The 19,419-nt window shown below is 38.8% G+C and overlaps 1 protein-coding gene across 6 annotated transcripts in view; it reads right to left on the reverse strand.

The window, feature by feature from the left end:
- SRGAP3 (SLIT-ROBO Rho GTPase activating protein 3) overlaps positions 1–19,419 on the reverse strand; it is a 214,210-nt gene that overhangs the window by 60,112 nt on the left and 134,679 nt on the right. For all 6 annotated transcript variants that reach the window (XM_060766278.2, XM_060766282.2, XM_060766281.2 and 3 more), the window contains exons 4-6: positions 18,451–18,513; positions 10,128–10,313; positions 4,666–4,794 (exon numbers count right to left, since the gene is read on the reverse strand). In XM_060766278.2, the coding sequence (XP_060622261.2) occupies positions 4,666–4,794; positions 10,128–10,313; positions 18,451–18,513 (378 nt within the window). The remainder of the gene's footprint in view (positions 1–4,665; positions 4,795–10,127; positions 10,314–18,450; positions 18,514–19,419) is intronic.

Here is a 19,419-nt window from a genome sequence, read left to right on the forward strand (position 1 = left end):
GTCATTGTGTTATTTTTTTTTTGTTATATTTACTAAAGTATCCTTGAAAAAGACTGATCAAAATCCATATATGTTGGATTCACTGCCCCCCGCCCCCCAACTTTTTAGAGTTCGGTGAATCTACTTTTGTGACCCTATCCCACACTTTTGTACTTCCTGTTGGGTGTAACCCTCACTGCGTTTAGTCCTCATTACCACAGTTTAAAATAGAGATAGAACAGTCCTAACCACACACTTCCTCATCTGAGAAGGCCTAGCAATAGCTAATTAAAAGGGTATCACTTTACAACCAAGCCAGGAGTAGACTAAACTCCCCACATCAAGACATATTCTGTCAGCCACATGAGCTTCTGACTTGGGTAATTTTCAAAGCCACAAACCAAATGTCAAGTTTTTTTCAAGGGCATGTAGGAGTTGCCCATACATTTAGTCTAAAAATACATAGGACGCTGCAAAACAGTTCAACTAAACATTTAATTATTTTAGTCAGATATTGTTAGGGTCAATTCACACCATCTTATTTTGAGCTCAATTCAATCTGTCATTTTTATTAATATTCCTACACGAATAGAATATACTCCGCGCCCAGCTGGCAATGTGCATTAGGTTACTGTAAGGATATCAATCACCAGAAGAAAAAATATAATCTACAGAAGACTGAAAGATTATCTCCTGGAAAACAGGTTTGAATCAATTCCAACAATAAGGCAAAAAAGCAAAAGTCGTAGACTGCAACCTCCCCACTACCTGGAAACAAAAAGAATGCCTTTGTTGGGTTTTTATTCTGTATGTATAACAAAGACAACATACAATTCATGTTGTACACCAAATGCCAATCTTTAAAGAAAGCTCAACATTACATGCTCTCTTGCCACATGCCATGATATAGGATTGTTCTATTTGAAGCAGGTTGTCCCCAATAGCCAAAGAGATCAAGGGCAGCTCTTCCCAGCCATTCTTAACTATCAGTATTGTATTCTCATCTTTGTTTCATATGCATACAAAAAATAGAGACAGAGAGTGCTCCAAGAGCTCAAAATTGCCGGTGGCACTAGAAAAATCATCTCACTAAGAAGCAAAGACAAAAAAGAGTGCAATATAAAAGCAGTGCCTTAAAAACAGCACTGAATCTATTAAGAGAAACTAATTTTCCATCATAAGAGGTGTGTATTTATTTTTATTGCCAAACAGTTGACTCTATCTGAAGAACTCTAATGCTATGGGATCTTTAGCCGCAGGGTGCAATATACAAAACGGAACTACACAGCCAACTACTACTCAAAAAGGCTTCTCAAGAGCCAGTGGTATAGCTGTGTCAGTTTGTTGTAGGATAAAAATTTGATATCTTATGGGATAAACTTCTCTAAGTCCACTTCAGTAATGCAGATAGTGGATCTTGTTGCTATATTCAAAAATAACCTTAGAGGAGCCTCTGGTGGCACAATGGGTTAAACCCTTGTGCTGGCAGGACTGAAGACTGAAAGGTCGGAGGTTCGAATCCAATGAGAGCACGGATGAGCTCCCTCTGTCAGCTCTAGCTCCCCATGCGAGGACATGAGAGAAGTCTCCCACAAGGATGCTAAAATATCAAAACATCCGGGCGTGCCCTGGGCAACGTCCTTGCAGACAGCCAATTCTCTTATATCAGAAGCGATCTGCAGTCTCTCAAGTCGCTGCTGACATGAAAAAAAACCTTAGCTAAGGATATTGTCTCTTCTCTGAATGAAGGAGATAATGGGTTGGATGAAAAAATACAGATTGAAACTGAATCCAGATAAGACAGAGGTCCTTGCCATTAAGGGTCCTAACCTGGTGGTAGAGATGTGTCAACCAGTTCTGTATAGGGTTACACTCCCCCTGAAGGACTGTGTTTGCAACTTGAGAGTGCTCCTGGATCCATCTCTCCAAATGTCAGCCCAGGTAGATGTGACAGTCAGGAGTGCTTACCTACCAGCTATGGCCGATATGCTAGAAATACCTCTTTCTAAAATTGAAGGACCAAAAGGTGGTAGTGCACATGCTGGTAACCTCAAGGTTACCAGTGTGTGCAAGGTTGCTTCTGCAATGTGCTTTACATTGGGGTATTTATTTATTTGTTTGTTTATTTTATCATGTCAGAAATGAGTTGAGAATACAGTTATAATGTATAAAAAACCACAAAGTTAAAAATTGTCATTATACTAAATGTCCTTTGAACAGAAGCTGGCCACTTCTAGTGCCTCTGGTGCCACTGTAAGGAGGTCCTCCATTGTGTATGTGGTAAGGCACAGACTGCATTGTAATAGGTGGTCTGTGGTTTGCTCTTCTCCGCACTTGCATGTCATGGACTCCACTTTGTAGCCCCATTTCTTAAGATTAGTTCTGCATCTCGTGGCACCAGAACACAGTCTGTTCAGTGTCTTCCAAGTCTCCCAGTCTTCTGTGTGCCCAGGAGGAAGTTTCTCATTCAGAATCAGCCACTGATTGAGGTTCCGGGTTTTCACCTGCCACTTTTGGACTCTCACTTGCTGAGGTGTTCCTGTCAGTATCTCTGTAGATCTTAAAAAGCTATTTCTTGATTTAAGATGTTGCCATGCTGGCTAATATCTGGGCAAAGAACAAAGTGTTGGTTTTGACCTTTAACGTCCTACATGATTTGGGTCCAGGTTACTCATGAGACCCTTTTCCCATTTACTGATGTTTCTTTAGTGAATTCTGTATTGAGCAATAGAACAATATGATAACTCACACAATATAGGAAGTGGAAGTTAAAATCGGAATTGTAAATGATTCCCGCCTAATTTAGTGAATCTAGGATTATTCTTTATTATTGGGTGCAATGCTATTCTAAGCTAGATAAGAAGTGGAAGAAGTCTTTATTTGGGCATATCTTTATATGATAATACTTGGAACTTTGCCCTCAAAGGCTCTCCTTAAGAACACCATGCATGTATGAAAATCTGTTCAAACAAACAGCTCTTCTCTTGGGGAATCTGAAATTAGGACACACACATATAACTCATGCATGCTTAATCATGCTTTGTTTTCTCAAGCAAGCAGAATATATAATTAGGCAAATTTAGTTGTATTGAATCAAAGATGTTTTGGGTTAAGTCCCCTAAAGGGATTTCCTGGAGTGAGGAAGAAAAGCCATCTGCCGACTCCAATAGAAATATCAGAAAGGAAATGTACGGAGGAGGAATAGTAATAAAAACAGCCAGAGCAAAACTGGCATTCAGCAGCTCTCCAGGAAACCAGAGCCTCAATTCCATAAAAGAAAAGAAAAAAAGGTGTCACACATGAAAATATAGGAAACCCAAGTAATGAAGGAACCATATTCTGTTTTTATGTTTACATTGTCAAGGGTTTTTTTCCCTCCCCTCCCAGCTTGTGAATAATCAAAGCTTTGAAGAACAACAACAAAACAGTGTGGGCTTTTGACAGTGAGACCAGTTTAAAGCGTTGCTTAAGAAATTAACACATGCACCTATCAAAGAACATCTGTAATATCCTGAAATCCCTCTAGGGCTTCAAAGTCACAGATAAAACTTCCTTTTTAATTCTAGCTTGAAACAATAAATATGATTTAGAGGATTAAATGAGCTTAACTTCCTGATACACTTAAGTAACATTTAAACCATGACAAAAGCTTCATACACAGATCTCGTCATTTATATGACCATTACAAAGCCACCGTAAATTTATATCCTCCAAGCAAGAAAAATCCTATACTGAAAGAGATATTAGGTTTTATGACAGTTTCTCAGTATATATGAGCAGAAACCTTATTTCTCGAGTCAATGGGCTGAATGAGTATATGAAAACATAATAACCTCCTTGACAGCCATTTTCCAGCCTTCTACAAGGTACTTTAATAACTACTATCAGTTCCCAGGAAAACTTCACATTTCTGCTCTTAGTCCCCATCAAAACAGTAAGCCATGATTTCCTTCTTTTCCCAAATGGACTGTTCCTCTCTGACCACTTCTCTCCTTACTTGGTACTCTTACTGGTTTACTAAGTCCATAAACCAGACCTGCTTGTCTCTAGTCTTTGCTACAAAATACTCCTCATCAGCTCTATTTTGTAGTAAGAATGCCTTATATGACTTAGAACTACCTTAGCGGATGTGGGTTTGCCTTCTCAGGAACTTTTTAAACAAAAGCTAAATGGCCATGTCTCAGGCATAGCTATGGATTCCTGCATGATAGGAGGTCAAACAAGCAGCAATCTCTTTATGAATATGTGATCTCTAATTCTATAGTGGCCCCAAAATAGAAATATCTAAACTCAGGCTATTTATCATGTCTCCCAATTCAACTATGGCTCAATACCTGGACTCCCATGTTGAACCTGGGCTCCTTTCCACCACATTCTCATCTCTATTCCTTATATAAAGCCATTTTGATGCTGCTGTATATGAATACCAATACCACTAATATATAAAACACATATATTAAAATATATTTCTATAAAATACATGCTAAAATACAAAAAAAATGATGATACTGAAAAGTTATCCCAAAATGCTTGGCACTTTGCAACACTAGTTTCATGTTGGATGCATATGCAATGAATCAAGAATCAGCACATTGAAGCACACGTGAAGTTGGAGAAAACAGTTGCCCATTTGCAAAGAGTTTGGGGATCCTTGCATTAAGAAAAAATAATCCCTCAAGTACTTACATCAATTAGGTCTGAGACATCATGGATGTAGTATTTACTGACTGCTGCATTTGTAGCTGCTAGGTTTAGCAGATAGTCATTCCTGGCTTTAGTGCACTTCAATTTATTTTCAGAGTATTTCGCTTGCCTCTGAAAAAAAGCAAGATGACACGCACATCTTAACAACTGTCAATCAGTCATTCCAATTGTTATATCTTCCCAATATGTTTATCTCATGACATGCCATAAAATATCTTGACTGGATGGAACCAATGATCAGTGCAGTTTCCCAAGAAATTTTGCTGATTTTTCCATGAATATTTGAATTTTATCCTTTCCGTGAAAAACAGTTGCATACAAAAGCAATATTTTGTACAGAAAATAATGTATGTTATACAAAACACATTTTTCTAAAGAAAAACATTTTTGTGTGGAAACCCATTATTTTTTAGTTCTCATGCATTTTTTTTCCCAAAAAATCTTGAAATGAAAACAAAATATGTGTGAGTTAAACCTTAAACTTCAATTAACAATGGAAAATTGTACAATCACCCCTTTGCATCTGCTGATTTAACTCTTGCAGATTTGATTATTTGTGGATTTGTTAATATGTTCTCTCTAGTAATTTTCAGGTTTTCCGGGAAATTGACCATTGAGTTGTGCTGGAGAACAAAAAAGTTCCTTGGGAAAGCATTTCCTTAGGAACGTCTAGGTAAGTGTTATTCAGTCTAGAGGACCTAGGTTTTCAAAGAATCACTATAGAGGACCTAGACATTCCTAGAGAGGTCTTCTCTCAGACTAAAAAATAGTGCATTTTCTATTTGTAGTTTTCCTCACTTTCATGGGAGTCCTGTACCTCTAACCCCCAGGAAGGTGTAGGCCTACTATGTATTATTTATATCCCTAATTCAGTTAGGTTGCCTCTAATTCTGGATGTATTACATATCAGCATTGACTACTATTCACTGCTAGTCTTATCCTCCATTAATCTGTGAAGAAGAACTTTATATGGTGTTGCTGCATTCAGATAAAACATTTCCCGTTATGAGGGAATGTGGTTGATTTATTCAGCAAGAGTAGCAGCAATTTATTTCTGAATATGCCTCCACATAGTGAGCAGCACATAAAGCATGTTCAATGTACATGCTACCATTTACAAGAAACATCATGCACACTTAGTCAGTGCCTTGTGGAGAAGGTTGGCATTAATCTCCTGAAATTGTTGGCAGGGAATAAGCTATTTTAGCACGGATAGGTAGCCTAGCCAATGATGTCAGACTTTTGAATGCAGAACTGCAGATACAGTGCCCAGCATTCAGTGCTACTACATTACATACACTGCCTTCCATAGATCATTTTTGAGGGATTATATTCAGACATCCAGTGTGCAACTCTCTATTCAAGATGACTTCAGGAAAAGTGAGATTGTAGTACAAAATGCCAAATGGAAAAGTGCCCGGTAGCTCCATAAGATCTTCATAATATGGAAAGTTTTGTGTGTTGAAGCACAGCCTAGGATGCTTAAACAAGGCATTTCTGTACTATAATGCTCACAGAAATGTATAGGAAGTCTTCAAGATGACTTCTTCAATGTGTAGCCCTTATATACTTTCCTATTCTTATCTTCTAGCTTTTTTCTTGTTTGAAAACAAAAACACGGAATAGTTCCACAATGCCCTTGAAATGTGAATGATAAGGTCTTCTTTACAAAAGAATCCTTTATGTGTGACAGAAAGATCAAACACTACCTTTGCTGAATGGCTAGATCTAAAATCCAGTTATTTACCCTGGTGTTACTGCAAGGCAAACACATAATTTTCCTTTAAGGAAATATACAGCAAGCAGGTTTAACTAGTGCAGAGTCAGGGAGTGAAGGGATGCCATAAATATGTCCTGCCTCCCATTAGTAGTCCCAACTAAAGCAGATCCATTAATTTACATAGGTGTTGACTCACTATCCAACGGTTGATTCAATGGGTCTACTCTAACTAAATGTACATATAGAATTCAGGCCTCAAGTTCTGTATTATACAATGAAATATAGCCTATTTATATTCTACCTTAATATAAAATTAATGTAACCAATTTAGAATTTTACAAATAGTGAAAACAGACTAAAAGCATATTAAACAATTTGAAAAGTTAGAAAGGGCATTTAAGAAAATCTTGAATGTGGGCAGATTTGGATGAAAAATCTATTGGGCCTCAAAGGATTTAATAAAAAGCATATTGTAACTGGGTGCTGAAATGAAGCCAACATAGAAATCCAACTGGGCTTCTGAAGAAAAGGTGTTCAACAACCAGGAGGCCACAAGAAACAATGTTTTCTCTCACATCCTCCCTCTGCATATTGTCCCAGCTAGTGGAACACAGAAGAGGGTTCTTCAAACAGACCACAGTCATCAGTCAGGCAAATATATGGAGAGGGGCTCCTTGAAGTTTTGAGATATAGTAGAGATGTCCTGCAAAAGTAACTTTCTAAATGAATAACCCTTTCAAAACTGGTTTTTATACAATTCAAGAAGTATGTGATCCCATGTGTAACCTTCTATGACAACTTAGTTGTTACTGTTTTTTACAACAGCCATATTTAGGTTCAGCAAGAGCTGAAGGCCAGAAACACTGGCTCTCCAAACTGAGTCCCATCCCATGAGCTAACCACATTAAAAAGACTCCTTCGTTCTCCATGTAAACACGCACATGGCCTACCACTCATGTATATGTGAAGATAAAAGCAAAACAAGTGCAAGAAGCCAAGGGTATAAAGAGGTAATATTCCTACTAGTGCTGTTGCTGTTCCACTCTTTTTCAGAACAAGTAAGAATGTCTTTTCCTCCTTCATAAGTTGATAGAATCCTGGCAGTCAAATGGTTTAGCTTCAGAATATGGGGATGTATGTGGCCCTGCCTTGAAACAGCATTTCTGTGGGATAGCCTACCAAAAACATATTATACTACTCTGAAGGGGTTTAAACAATCCTGGAGGAATTGAACTGTATAGAAATATAGTTCTGAGCTAAGTTCAACATTCTTGTGTTGACATCCAAAGCTCTACCTATGTTAGAATTTGGGAATTAGTTGGCATGTCTTCTCCCTTATTGTTCTGTTGACAGTGCCACTTTTGCCAGGGAATCAATATAATGCAACCTGACAGAGGTAGCTATAGATGCAAACATTCTGACTTAGAAGCTTCCTTTGCCTTCAATTATGATCGGCATCAAATAATAGAAGCTTTCAGCACTCACTGAAGATCAACTTACATGTACTGAATTTGTGTCACCGCCATTTGTAAACTGCTTGTAATAGTGCCTATGCTCAGCCCTGTTTTTATTGTTGTAAAGATTGACTGCTCCCTTGCTATTCTATCCTATCTTGAGATTATTTTACAATGTAAAACAGGAAATTCATTGACAATGACAATGACAATAATGGAGAAGAAATATTGTACAATGTTACCCACTTTACTTTTTAGTCTAGTATTCAGGCCCACTCTGGGGACAAAGTTAAAACAGCTATGCATTAATCTCCTACTGTTCTATAAGTTAATGTGTTATGGACAATATTGTGGGAGATGGACGGTAAGGAATCCTGTGAACACACAATGAGATGTTCCACAAATAATGGACATAGCCCATAACCTCCTTCATGCTTCCCCATCTGCTCTGATGCTTGGGGGAATACCTCATGGTCTCATATGTCTCTGTAGTAATGCAGAGAGCATGTGGAATAAACAAAAAGAACTTGTACACATAACACATCAAATCAAACATGATATACACAGACTTCACTTAAAGTTGATGGCATGACACTAATGACTGGAATGTAGCAATACAATGGTATAATCGATTTCAGGGAAATAGATTAAACAGGAAGGAAATGCTGTGATCACTAGAAGTCAACATGGCTTTCACAAAAACAAGCCATATGAAACTAATCTCTTTCTTTAAAATGGATTACCAGTTTAGTAGATGAAGGGAAACCTAAGCATGCATCAAAGTCCCCCATGATAGTCTTGTTAACAAACTAATAAAACATGAGCAAGACAATGGCACTGTTAAATGGACTGGCAATTGGTTGATTGACCAAGCCCCAAGGGCACTCAGCAGTGGCTCCACTTCATTCTGAGAGAAGTGACTAATGGAGAGCCACAGGATTCTGTCCTGGGACCAGTGCTCTTCAATATCTTTGTCAGTGACTTGGACAATGGGCAGCTAAACATGTTGTAATGGTTTTTATATATGTTTTTATATTGTTATACTGACTGTTTTTAATTGCAATTTTATGGATGCATGGCATTGAATCGTGCCAATCTGTAACCCACCTTGAGTCACCATATGGTTGAGAAAGGCGGGCTATAAATGTTGTAAATAAATAAATAAATAATATCCCAGAAGAAAGGATTTTAGTTCAAAATGACTGTACGAGACTAGAGAGCTGGGTCAAAACTAACAAAATGGACTTCAACATGGAGAAATGTAAGGCATCGCACTGAGTCAGCAAAAAATGAAATGCAGAGAGATAGGATGGGTGATACCTGACTTGACTTGGCCCTTGTGGTCTCTTCCAACTCTATAATGAGTCTATAAATTAACACAGCAGTAATTTACTATGCACCCTAAAGATAAGGAGGTGCAGTCTTGGACAGTTCTTGGATGGGAGTTCATCAACAAATTCCAGATGCTGTTGGAACTGACAAAGCCACTTTACAGTATTCCTTACCTAAGGAAACCCAATGGAATTTAAAAAGTTACCAGAAGTCCACAAGTAACTTGAAGGCTTATGCACACACAATTTACTGCTTAATCTACCTCCTTCCATAGACAGAAAAATCTCTTGGATGCTAAGCCATTGAACTGTCTCTTGTATCTGGGAGATGACCCCAAGCAACTATAGTACGTCCATTTTATTCACTGATGTGTTTGCACTGATGCCTCGCCCACTTTTGTTTTGTTTTGCTTTGTTTGTTTTCTGAGCCATCACTCTCGGGAGGTCTTCCTTCCCTCCAGCTGCCCTTTTCAACTCTCCTTGTGTTGAGCAATTAAATGGCTGAGCACATCAGGCTCCGGTGATGTAAGGCACCCCCTCTGTGAAAGTGCTTGACAATGTGCCCCCGGGCTCTGTTTCTTGCTGGAAGTTGCCTGCCTCAAAGCTCTAGCTACCTGCTGTCTTTTTGGCATTTGTCCACAGCTAACAAGCAGGAAAGAAGGAAGCTTTTTTATTCAGCTATCCCAAATAGAGCTTCAGCGAAAATGTATACAAGAATGTTCAGAGCCCAGGGCAGTCAACTTCATTCAAAAAAATACCAGTGCTGTATGAGTGAACAAATATTACCAGCCCTAGGCTTGCCGTTTCTCTGTGTGTAGCCTCTCTTCACTCACTCTCTCTTTCATTCTCATACACTCAAAGCAAGTTGCCAATGGCAACTCCCTGAAGACCTAGGAGTGGCCACACTACCATCCATGGGGAGAACCTCTCAGCACCCACCTTTTCCTTCATCTTTTCAATCTTTTTGACAGAGCTGCGGCGCTGTGGTCTATCTTCATGTCGCAAGAGGTTCACACTGATGTCCCCTCCTTTATTGAATTGCTTCTCCTCTTGCTTTTCTGCTTCCTTCAGTTTACTTTCAGCACTGATGCTCTCAGCGTGATACATGTGATATGTTTTCATCACCTAGAGGCAAGGAAATTCAGCAAGTCAGCATGCAAAATCCACCCACCATTGACGTTGCAACAAAACAATAAAACACTTCACTGGCTGTAAATGAACAAGTGTGCCTCAACTAATCAATTACACATTTCTCTTTTAACTGGCAGGGCATTTCTGCCTGTGTTTTGCCCTCATGAGAATCCTGTGATGCTCATCATTACAATTTCACAGGAGAAGAACTGAGGTTCAGAGACTGACTTGAAGAGAATCTAACTAAGACAACTTCCCACACACATTTAATTTCAAAAAGTGTGCTTTACACCAGTGGTTCCCAAGCTTGAAATCACAGGCTGTTGTTGGAATACAACTCCCAGAATCCTTGAAGATTTGTATATTGCTTATGGTATGCTTGTTGGAGCTTCTATTCCAACAGCATTTGGGAAGTTTAGGAACCACTGCTATAAAAGCAATAAACTTTCCAAAATAGTGCAACAGATGTGCATTTGCAAATGCATATGCTACCAGTATGCTTACTAGGAAATATGACTGATTAAAATTCTAGTCTAGTTTTGATGGTGTTTATGACATCATCAAAAACCTGAGTTTATGCCACAAGAGCAACTGATCAAGATCTTGAAACCAGCACACTATGCAGAGGAAAAGAAAAGAAATTCATTTCAGAGTCTCCTGTGGGAGTGATAAAACAGGGCACAAATAAATAAATACAATAGTAACAACACTTTCTAGATTGTATGCTGTTCATGTAAGCATCGCAAGCACTATATATTTGCCAACCCAATGAAACGAGATTATACCACACCCATCTACACACAAATGCAGCTACCTGCAATGCCATTCCGGATTCCAAAACCCAACTGAAAAGCAACTCTAGATACAACATATCTACATTTTAAGAAATATAAAGAAATGGGAGGTAGTAAAGGACAACTTAAATCTTTCCTACCTCTACCATTATTTCAAGGAAAATTGCCCCTTGGGAAATAACAACTTTATTTTTTTTATTGCAACATTCACATGTACCTCTAGCAGACAAGAGTTCTTTCCCCCACCCTGACATTCCACAGATATCTAAACCTCACTTTCTTAGTTTCCAAAGCCCCCCCCCCACCGCTGAGGATGTCTGCCCTAGATGTGGGTGAAATATCAGGAGATAATGCTTCTGTAACATGGCTATACAGCCCGGAAAACTTATAGTAACCCAGCTTTATACTGGATTTTAGAAAAATAGTCCAGCAATTAAAAAAAAACCAGCTCTCAGTTGCAACAGCATTTGACATATATTCTGTTTATCAGAAGAACAAGTCATGCTATCAGGAGTCTAAAAAGGATTATACAAGGCCATCACACCTTCCTCACAGATACCGCAAGATTAACAGAGAGTAAAAGTGAGATGATTTTCTTTATCTAGTTGGGAATAGCAACAGCTTTCTAAGAAACCCCATCATTCTTTGATCTTTGTCATGCAAGGAAAATTCAAGGGCTTCCAATAATTGCTAAACACTACTGGCTCAAAAGAGGTAGCTAACTTGAATACACAGCTATCATAGGAAGCTGCCTAGATTCTGCCCTCCAATTAGAATGTGATCCAAACTTCAGTAGGAAAGTAATCTATCGGGGTTCTAAACCAATCAACCAGATATACTTTAGTGCTTTTAAAAAAAAGGAATTGAAATGATAACAAATTGGGATAAGGTAGTGAGACAGCTCTTATTTAGGCTTATAGAGCCTGTTAAGGTGAATCCAGATCAAGAGTGATTAAATTAAAGCAAAATTAAGTGACAGTCTAATTCTGGAATTTGAACACTAGATTTGTAAGTTACTTTATAAAATGTTGGTCAGGCCAAAATGTATCCACATGAACTTCTGATGGGAAACATTGCATTGTTCTGAAATGGGAAGGGGAAAAGATCAAAGCTGAACCCTTTGCCATTCTGGTGATCTGAGAGTAGATACACAGCCATCTCCAAATGGGGTTGTTCTTTCACCCACATATGTAAAAACCACAATCACAAATAGGACTGCGAATTAAAGATCTTTCCTGGAGATGTCAGATCTGGATAAAATGGCTCTTGCTTTAGTCATATCCAGATTAAATGCTTGTAATAATCTCCACATGGGACTGCCTTTGAAGACAGGAAGCTTCATTTGGTTTTAAAAAGCAACTGGCAGGGTGTTAACTGAGACTTGCAGGTTGGAACATACATCTCCAACATGATGTCATCTTCACCGGGCTCCCAGCCAGACTCAATTCAAAGAATTTGAGTATAATAGTTTCTGAAACTGTTTCTACAATGGTTACATGCTGCATTGAATATCTTTCTTTTGTGGGTTTTGGGGTTTTTTCACCTCAAAATCTGAACCGTCCACATTCACCATATCTCAAGAATGGCCTCCTTAGATACATGAGTAAATGTGGCTTCTGAGGTTACCTTCTGTACCCTGGAGCTCTCAAACCTATGGCAGGAGGGGCATAGGCTTCTGTAGTAATAGCAGAAAGATATAGAGCCCTTCCAGACAGGCCCTATATCCCTAGATCTGATCCCAGGTTTTCTGTTTATCCCAAATTATTTAGCAGTGGGGACGCATATAATGTAATTTAAAGCAGAAAACCTGGAATCAGGTCAGATCCTGGGATATAGGGCCTGTCTGGAAGGGCCCTAAGAAACCTCATCCTTAGTTGCCTTTCAGTAGAACTTACAGAACTTTTAAAAATACTCCTTGTAATAGTGTGCTGTCTGTATGATCATAATATATTTTTCCCTTTCTTTTTTAAAGACACCTCAACTTTTATCATTCCCAATTACTATTCCCAACATGATTTACTTTGTGCTGTTGGCTGCCGTCAGTCTACTGAATAAATACATCAGTAACAATCCCCCACCCAACTTTCCCTATCCTAAACATAGACAGTACATAAGGCAGTAAACTTTTCTTAAGGAACATTGATTTGATGTCAAGGACACTCCTATTCCATCCAATACATCTTCATGCATGTATTCTAGACTTCAAATACATCCTGAGTCATCGAGAAACAAGCTGTAAATCTCCAAAGGAAAAGGTAAATGAAAGAGAAATTTGTAGGGATTACCATGGCATTTCAATGCACACACAGAATATTCATTTCAAGGCAGATGCACAGAAAAGTGTTTGATCATTTTGGAAGTCAATGGCTGTGGCTATTTTTCGAGAGGCCAGTAACTCTCTCCTCAGATAAAAATATGGAGAGAGACATCTCTGGCCTAGAGCATACCTTGTTATGTAACTTTCTCCTCAACTGTCAACTACAATCCAATCAGAGTGCCAAAGGACTTCAGCTGAATGTTATTTAGCTGGCCTTTGCTGTCCAGTCGTACTTTTTCATTTCCTTTCCCCCCATTTTTTTTGTTTTAGAATTAATCACTAGATTTGTCCTCTTCTCTATACTGTTCTTGTACTCCTTTGCTAATATGTATACATACTGGTTCCCCCTTGCCTACACAGCTACTATATACCCTGAGGTTTAGCATGCAGATTTAAAAGCACCCCAATACTTATTCTTACAAGGCATTGCAATCAAATGTGCTGCTTTTTGTCTCATTAGTATGCATTACTGAATGTACTTTGCAATAAATAAAACGAATATCTATTTATTGCAGAGCACTCCAGGCAATGCATATTAAATAAAATTTTATCTAGGTATCCTGCATACTGCACAAAAATAAATAGGTTTTTATGGCACTTTTACCAGATATTCTCCACAACCAATCTTTTCAGCCAGATTCTCGGCACTGTGTTTTACGTCAGGAATTTTTTTTTCAAATGACTCCTTTGCCAAGTACAGTGGCCCCTTGTTATTCGCTTAGCTTTGGTTCCAGGACACGGGGATACAGGTGCTGTGAACATCAAAATCCTCCAATGCTCTAGTCTAGTTATGGGCAAACTAAGGATTGGAGGATAGATGTGCCCCCCTGGGTGATTACCTCAGGCCCTCCTAATTTTCCTTTTCCTCTTGGGATAAGGACACGGTGGCCCATCACATCCTTATGCCAAAAAGACAAGGGAGGAAGGAAGAAAGCAGCTGAGAGCCCGTGTTTCTCCTATCCTTATGCCATGAAAACAGCTTGAGGAAGGCACACTACGGCTGAAAGCCCTTCAAAGCAGTCTCAGTCACTGCCTATCTTGCCCTCCTCTCACCATAATTCCAAGAGTACAGCCCAAGGACTGAGAAGAGGATTGGAGGATTGGGGCAGTTGCCACGTGTCTTGCCTTTCTCCTAGCATAAGTATGGGGTGAGCAGCTCGTCCTTATGTCGGGAGGACAACCTGAAGATGACCCAGCCCTGCCCTCTCCCTCCTAAGCCCCCACCCCACCCACCGTGTGCCTGGGCCCCCTCCCTCCTGGCCTGGTTCGCAATGCATCCCAAAGGCAAAAAGGTTTGCCCTGCTCTAGTCCCAATATATACTATGGTATAAGCAAAATGACAAATCAAGGTTCACTTTTGGTGGAATCCATGGTTGCAGAATCTGTGGATATGTGGGTTCTCAAACATATTTTAGAGCATATATATAAGGGCTTAACATGAACTGTACAGAAATACTAAAAGCATAACATGTGAAGTGGCTGTCTATTCAGATTGGCTACCTCTTTTAACCCAAAGTTAACCTTCAGACTTGACATCCAAGAGAAATAATATCAATCCATGGTACTATCCCATTGGGCAATGGTGTGCTTTTCTTTTCTGTAAAGGGCAAGGATTAAAATTATGCAGCCCTCCAGATGTTGTAATTCCTAGCCTTTCTCATCAGTGTTTAGGGCTAATGAGAGTCGCACCCCAACAACATCTAGAGGGCTCACCTTGGAGAAGAGCAACCGATAACCTCTAATATCCTTCCAGGTATCACAGCTCGCACCATTCCTCAAGAAAAGGGCAAAACCTAGATAACATTTCAAGTAATTTGACAACCATATCACATTCCTACCTCCCTCTTGTCTTGAATTTAAAAATATGTTTTTGTTGTTTAGAAAAATATATACAAAGAACAGTCACTAGAACTCTTGTTGAACTGATGCTGGAAAAAACACCCTATCTAACAGGATCTTTGTATTTGTAGAATAAACATGAGGGGACTGTGATCAAACTCAGCATTTTTCAGTGTTCTATCTTCTTCCACCACATTCAGTCATGAACCAATGTGAACTGCAATGCAGGATTTTTCTTGCTATCAACCCACCATCTCTTTCTACAGATCTGCAAGAACTTTTTTTTAAAAGAAAACCCTGTAAGTTAATTTGCAGGTGACATTTTGAAATTTGAATTTAATGAAAACATGTCGTTCTAGTAAGATCAAGCTTTTCTTAATTTCCTGAGAAATGATGATCACAGCAAGAAAATATATATATATTCAAAAATGAAAAGCATAGCCCAGAAATACCTATAAAGGTTTATAATCAAATTGAAAAATACCTTTGCTCTGCTCTCAGCTAGTTGCACTGGTTTCTTTTACGATGTTTATAATGGCCAGACTGCAATCTAAAATTTAATCTAGTCCCCCTTCTGCTGAAAAATGTACAAAATACACTGCCCCACAACAATGTTATGAGAGACATTACTTGTGTGACATGAAAATTCCTTAGCTCCACAAATTTCTCACGATCACAATGTCAGGACAAAACAGTCTATCAGAAGAATGTATATTCTGTCTACAACAACAGAACTAACTGAGTGCAGCTACCCTCGTCCATACCCCAAACAGCCCAACAACAGCTTCAATTCAATAAGCTCTGGAGGGTGATGTGGAAGAACTGGTTATATCTGCCAAATCTTTTCTGAAGTCCTTTTTTGACCTGTCAGGTACATCTACACTATAGAATTAATACAGTTTGAATGCACTGTAGCTTCCATGGCTCAATCCTGGGAGTTGTAGTTTTACAATATTTTGTCTTTGCCAAATAGTGCTGATGTCTGCCAGACTATATCTCCCATAGTATCAAATCAAGGCAGTTAAGATAGTGTCATTAATTCTACAATGGAGATGCACCCACATTATGTTCCATGAAAGTTCTGCATGGAGTTTGGTTTTTTATAATGGAAAATGTTTGTGTGGGCATTTCTCAAATAGATGCAATAATAGATAATTGTTTAAATATGTACAGTGAGGACTTGCATATTTTGAAATATATATTTATTGTCAACTATGTAGAATCACCGAATCATATGGCTGGAAGAGTCTGCATAAACCATCAAGTCTAACCCACTGCTGTATGCAGGATCTCCAGCAAAAGCATTCCCAGCAATCTTTTTGAAAATGTCCATAAAGAGGACCCATCATTCTCTGGGCCATTTCCTCCATTGTCAAACAACTCCCACTGTCAAGAAGCTCATTCTTATGTTCAGTTAAAAGTTATCCTCCATTAGACTTAGGAGTTCATCATATGAATGCCCCGCCCCCCGTTTCCACACACTTCTAAAACAGTTCATAGACAAAGTACAATGGAGCCCATCATATGACACAGACAGACTTCCATGTGTCAGAAGTGTGGAGAAAGTGGAGGAACTGAAGCTGGGGAAGAATTGCCTTCTGGACTTGTGATGTACCTAGAAACAGGAGAAAGTGCTTAAAAACATGTGGGATGGGATCTGTCAGATTTGCCCATGTTGAATTGTTTCAGTAACGTGGAGAACTGCCCATTCTTAAGTACAGTGCCTTGGGTCTACTGTAGAGTAATGGGATTGTGGGGAAAAGTAAAGTATCCCAGAAGTGGTGTCTGTCTTAAGAATGGTGCCTTGGGTCCCATTTAAGTGGATGGTTGAGGCAGCAGGAGGTAATCTTGTGTGATGGGGGTAAGTAAATTCTCCATCTTCTTTAAAGACAGAATCCCACACAAAGACGACAATTCTACACACAAGAATACAATTTCCTTTGCTTTCCCCCATTTTCCCTATTTGATGGAGTCCTTAGTCCTATCCTGCGGTAGCACACAACAAAACAGCATCTCCTCTTGCTGAAGCCCTTGAAGTATTTAAAGAGGGCCATCATTCCCCCATCTTTGCATCAAGCACAAGATATCCAGCTCCTTCAAACTTTCCTCATATCTTGTTCTCCATAGTCCCTAGCATCCTTATTGCCCTTCTGAAAATCGGCTCTATTTTGTCTGTTCCTATAGTGTGGTGCCCAGAACTGAATGCAGTACCTCAGACGAGTCCTCTCCAGTGCAGAATACATGTATTCCTGCAATACTTCTTCACCCATTCGAAGATGCAGTCTCTTTACTGCATCATTTTCTTTATATGTACCAGGTAGAGCAGTACATCTTTTCTGAGGGGAAACTGAGGTAAAGTAGGAGTTAAACAGTCCTGCTTTCCCTCTGTCCCCTGTTAGCATTTTAGCATCTTCTCTATGCAGTGGTATTACTGTTTCTTTCTTCTTCCCCAAAAGGGAAAAATGGAGATCTAGTGCTCAAATATTCCTTCCCTTGTTTCAGGCTCTCCTCTGCATATGGCAAAACATATGGCAAAAATCCCCGTGCTCTGCCTACGACGTCCTTCTTTTCCAGCCAGTTCTGTCCTTCTTTGTACAAGCCTCTGTCATCAACATCATTATTGTTGATGTTGTTTTTTTCTAAACAACAAGTAAACTGTGGTTTAAGTGAGTAATACAAAGTTATGCTTTGCTATGTTTTATTTTAATCGTGTTTTTTGTTTTAATGTTCTGTGGACATTTTGTCCCATGTGTAAGCCGCCCAAGTCCTTTCGGGGAGGTGAAGGTGGTGTATAAAAATTAAGTTATTATTATTTTTATGATTACAATGTAAGATTGCAGTCAATGCAGAGAACAAGACAGATCTAGCCAAACCATTGTTTAGCACTACTTATGAAGTGATCCATACAACATATCAAAACAGAAAACACATACAGATTGTGATTGGGATGGTGTGGGAGGACATTTCCTAAGAATCTGAACTCAAATGTGTCATAAATGGTATCCTCATTTTCCATGAAATTAAATAAATCCAGACATTTTCAAAAAGGATTACACTAATTTTGCATCATGAGACTGAGACAATTGTTTGAGCTTGGAAAATGTGTATTCAATAAGTTTTCTAAACGATGTGGATTTATTCCAGAACATTATATTCCAAGCACAAGAAACGCATTACTCACAGTATAGAGTTCATTGGTAACCTTCAGGAGCTCTTCATGCATCTGAAGACCAATTTCCTTACTCTGAAAAACAAAGCAAAACAAAAAATAAAGAGAAAGAGAAATTCCATTATGTTTCCAACAATTTCCAAAAAGAAAAGAATTAAATGAACATATAGCATAGACAGGTAGATAATGAATGTTAAGTGAGTCTTAGCTTTAAGCCTATAAAGTGTTGCAACTGCTTTACACAGCATTGTAGTTGTTTACTGTAAAGAGGAACAGCCATTTGTGTATTCTTCACAGCAACTAGCACAGTTGGCTAAAAGAAGCATTAAATATAATTGTCTACGGTCAGCAGGTTAAATCAACTTTTCAGATTACATTGTAGCTCTTCAGAAAATAAGCAGAGCAGAGATAAGGAATGTGTGCCCTCCAGATGTTATTTGACAGCAATCCCCCAACATCCCCATCACTACCTATACAGGATGTGCTAATGGGATTTGTAATCCAACAACACACATAGAATTGCCTGTTCACCATATTTTCAGGAATGATACAAAAACTATTCATGTTATGCAGTTAAGCATGACTCAGTATTGTAAAATTAACAGTGTTTTTCCAAGCTGCCTTTTTCAGTAGTCAACAGAATAGTGCTAATTAATTGTGGATACATAGCCATCCGCACCAAAAATATCTCTATGCAGCTGTATTTTCCCCACATATTTCACATTTGCGGAATCTGTCTATATACTTCTTAGTTTATAACAGAGCCAGTGGGTTTTGGCAACACAGTATACTTCTGATAATGTCATGTTTAGACTTTTAAAAGTTACCCTTCTCTCTGGATCACTTCCATATTGCCTGAGCAGCAACCCATATCGTTTAAAGTTCTAGCTGTGTGTGTTTTTTCTTTTAAATAAAAAGTGCGTAAATATAATTATGAATGCAGCTCTTTGGAAATTAAATTGCCCTGAGGAACAGCAATGC

This window comes from Anolis sagrei, chromosome 2 (assembly GCF_037176765.1).
Source record: "Anolis sagrei isolate rAnoSag1 chromosome 2, rAnoSag1.mat, whole genome shotgun sequence".
Taxonomy (NCBI): domain Eukaryota; kingdom Metazoa; phylum Chordata; class Lepidosauria; order Squamata; family Dactyloidae; genus Anolis; species Anolis sagrei.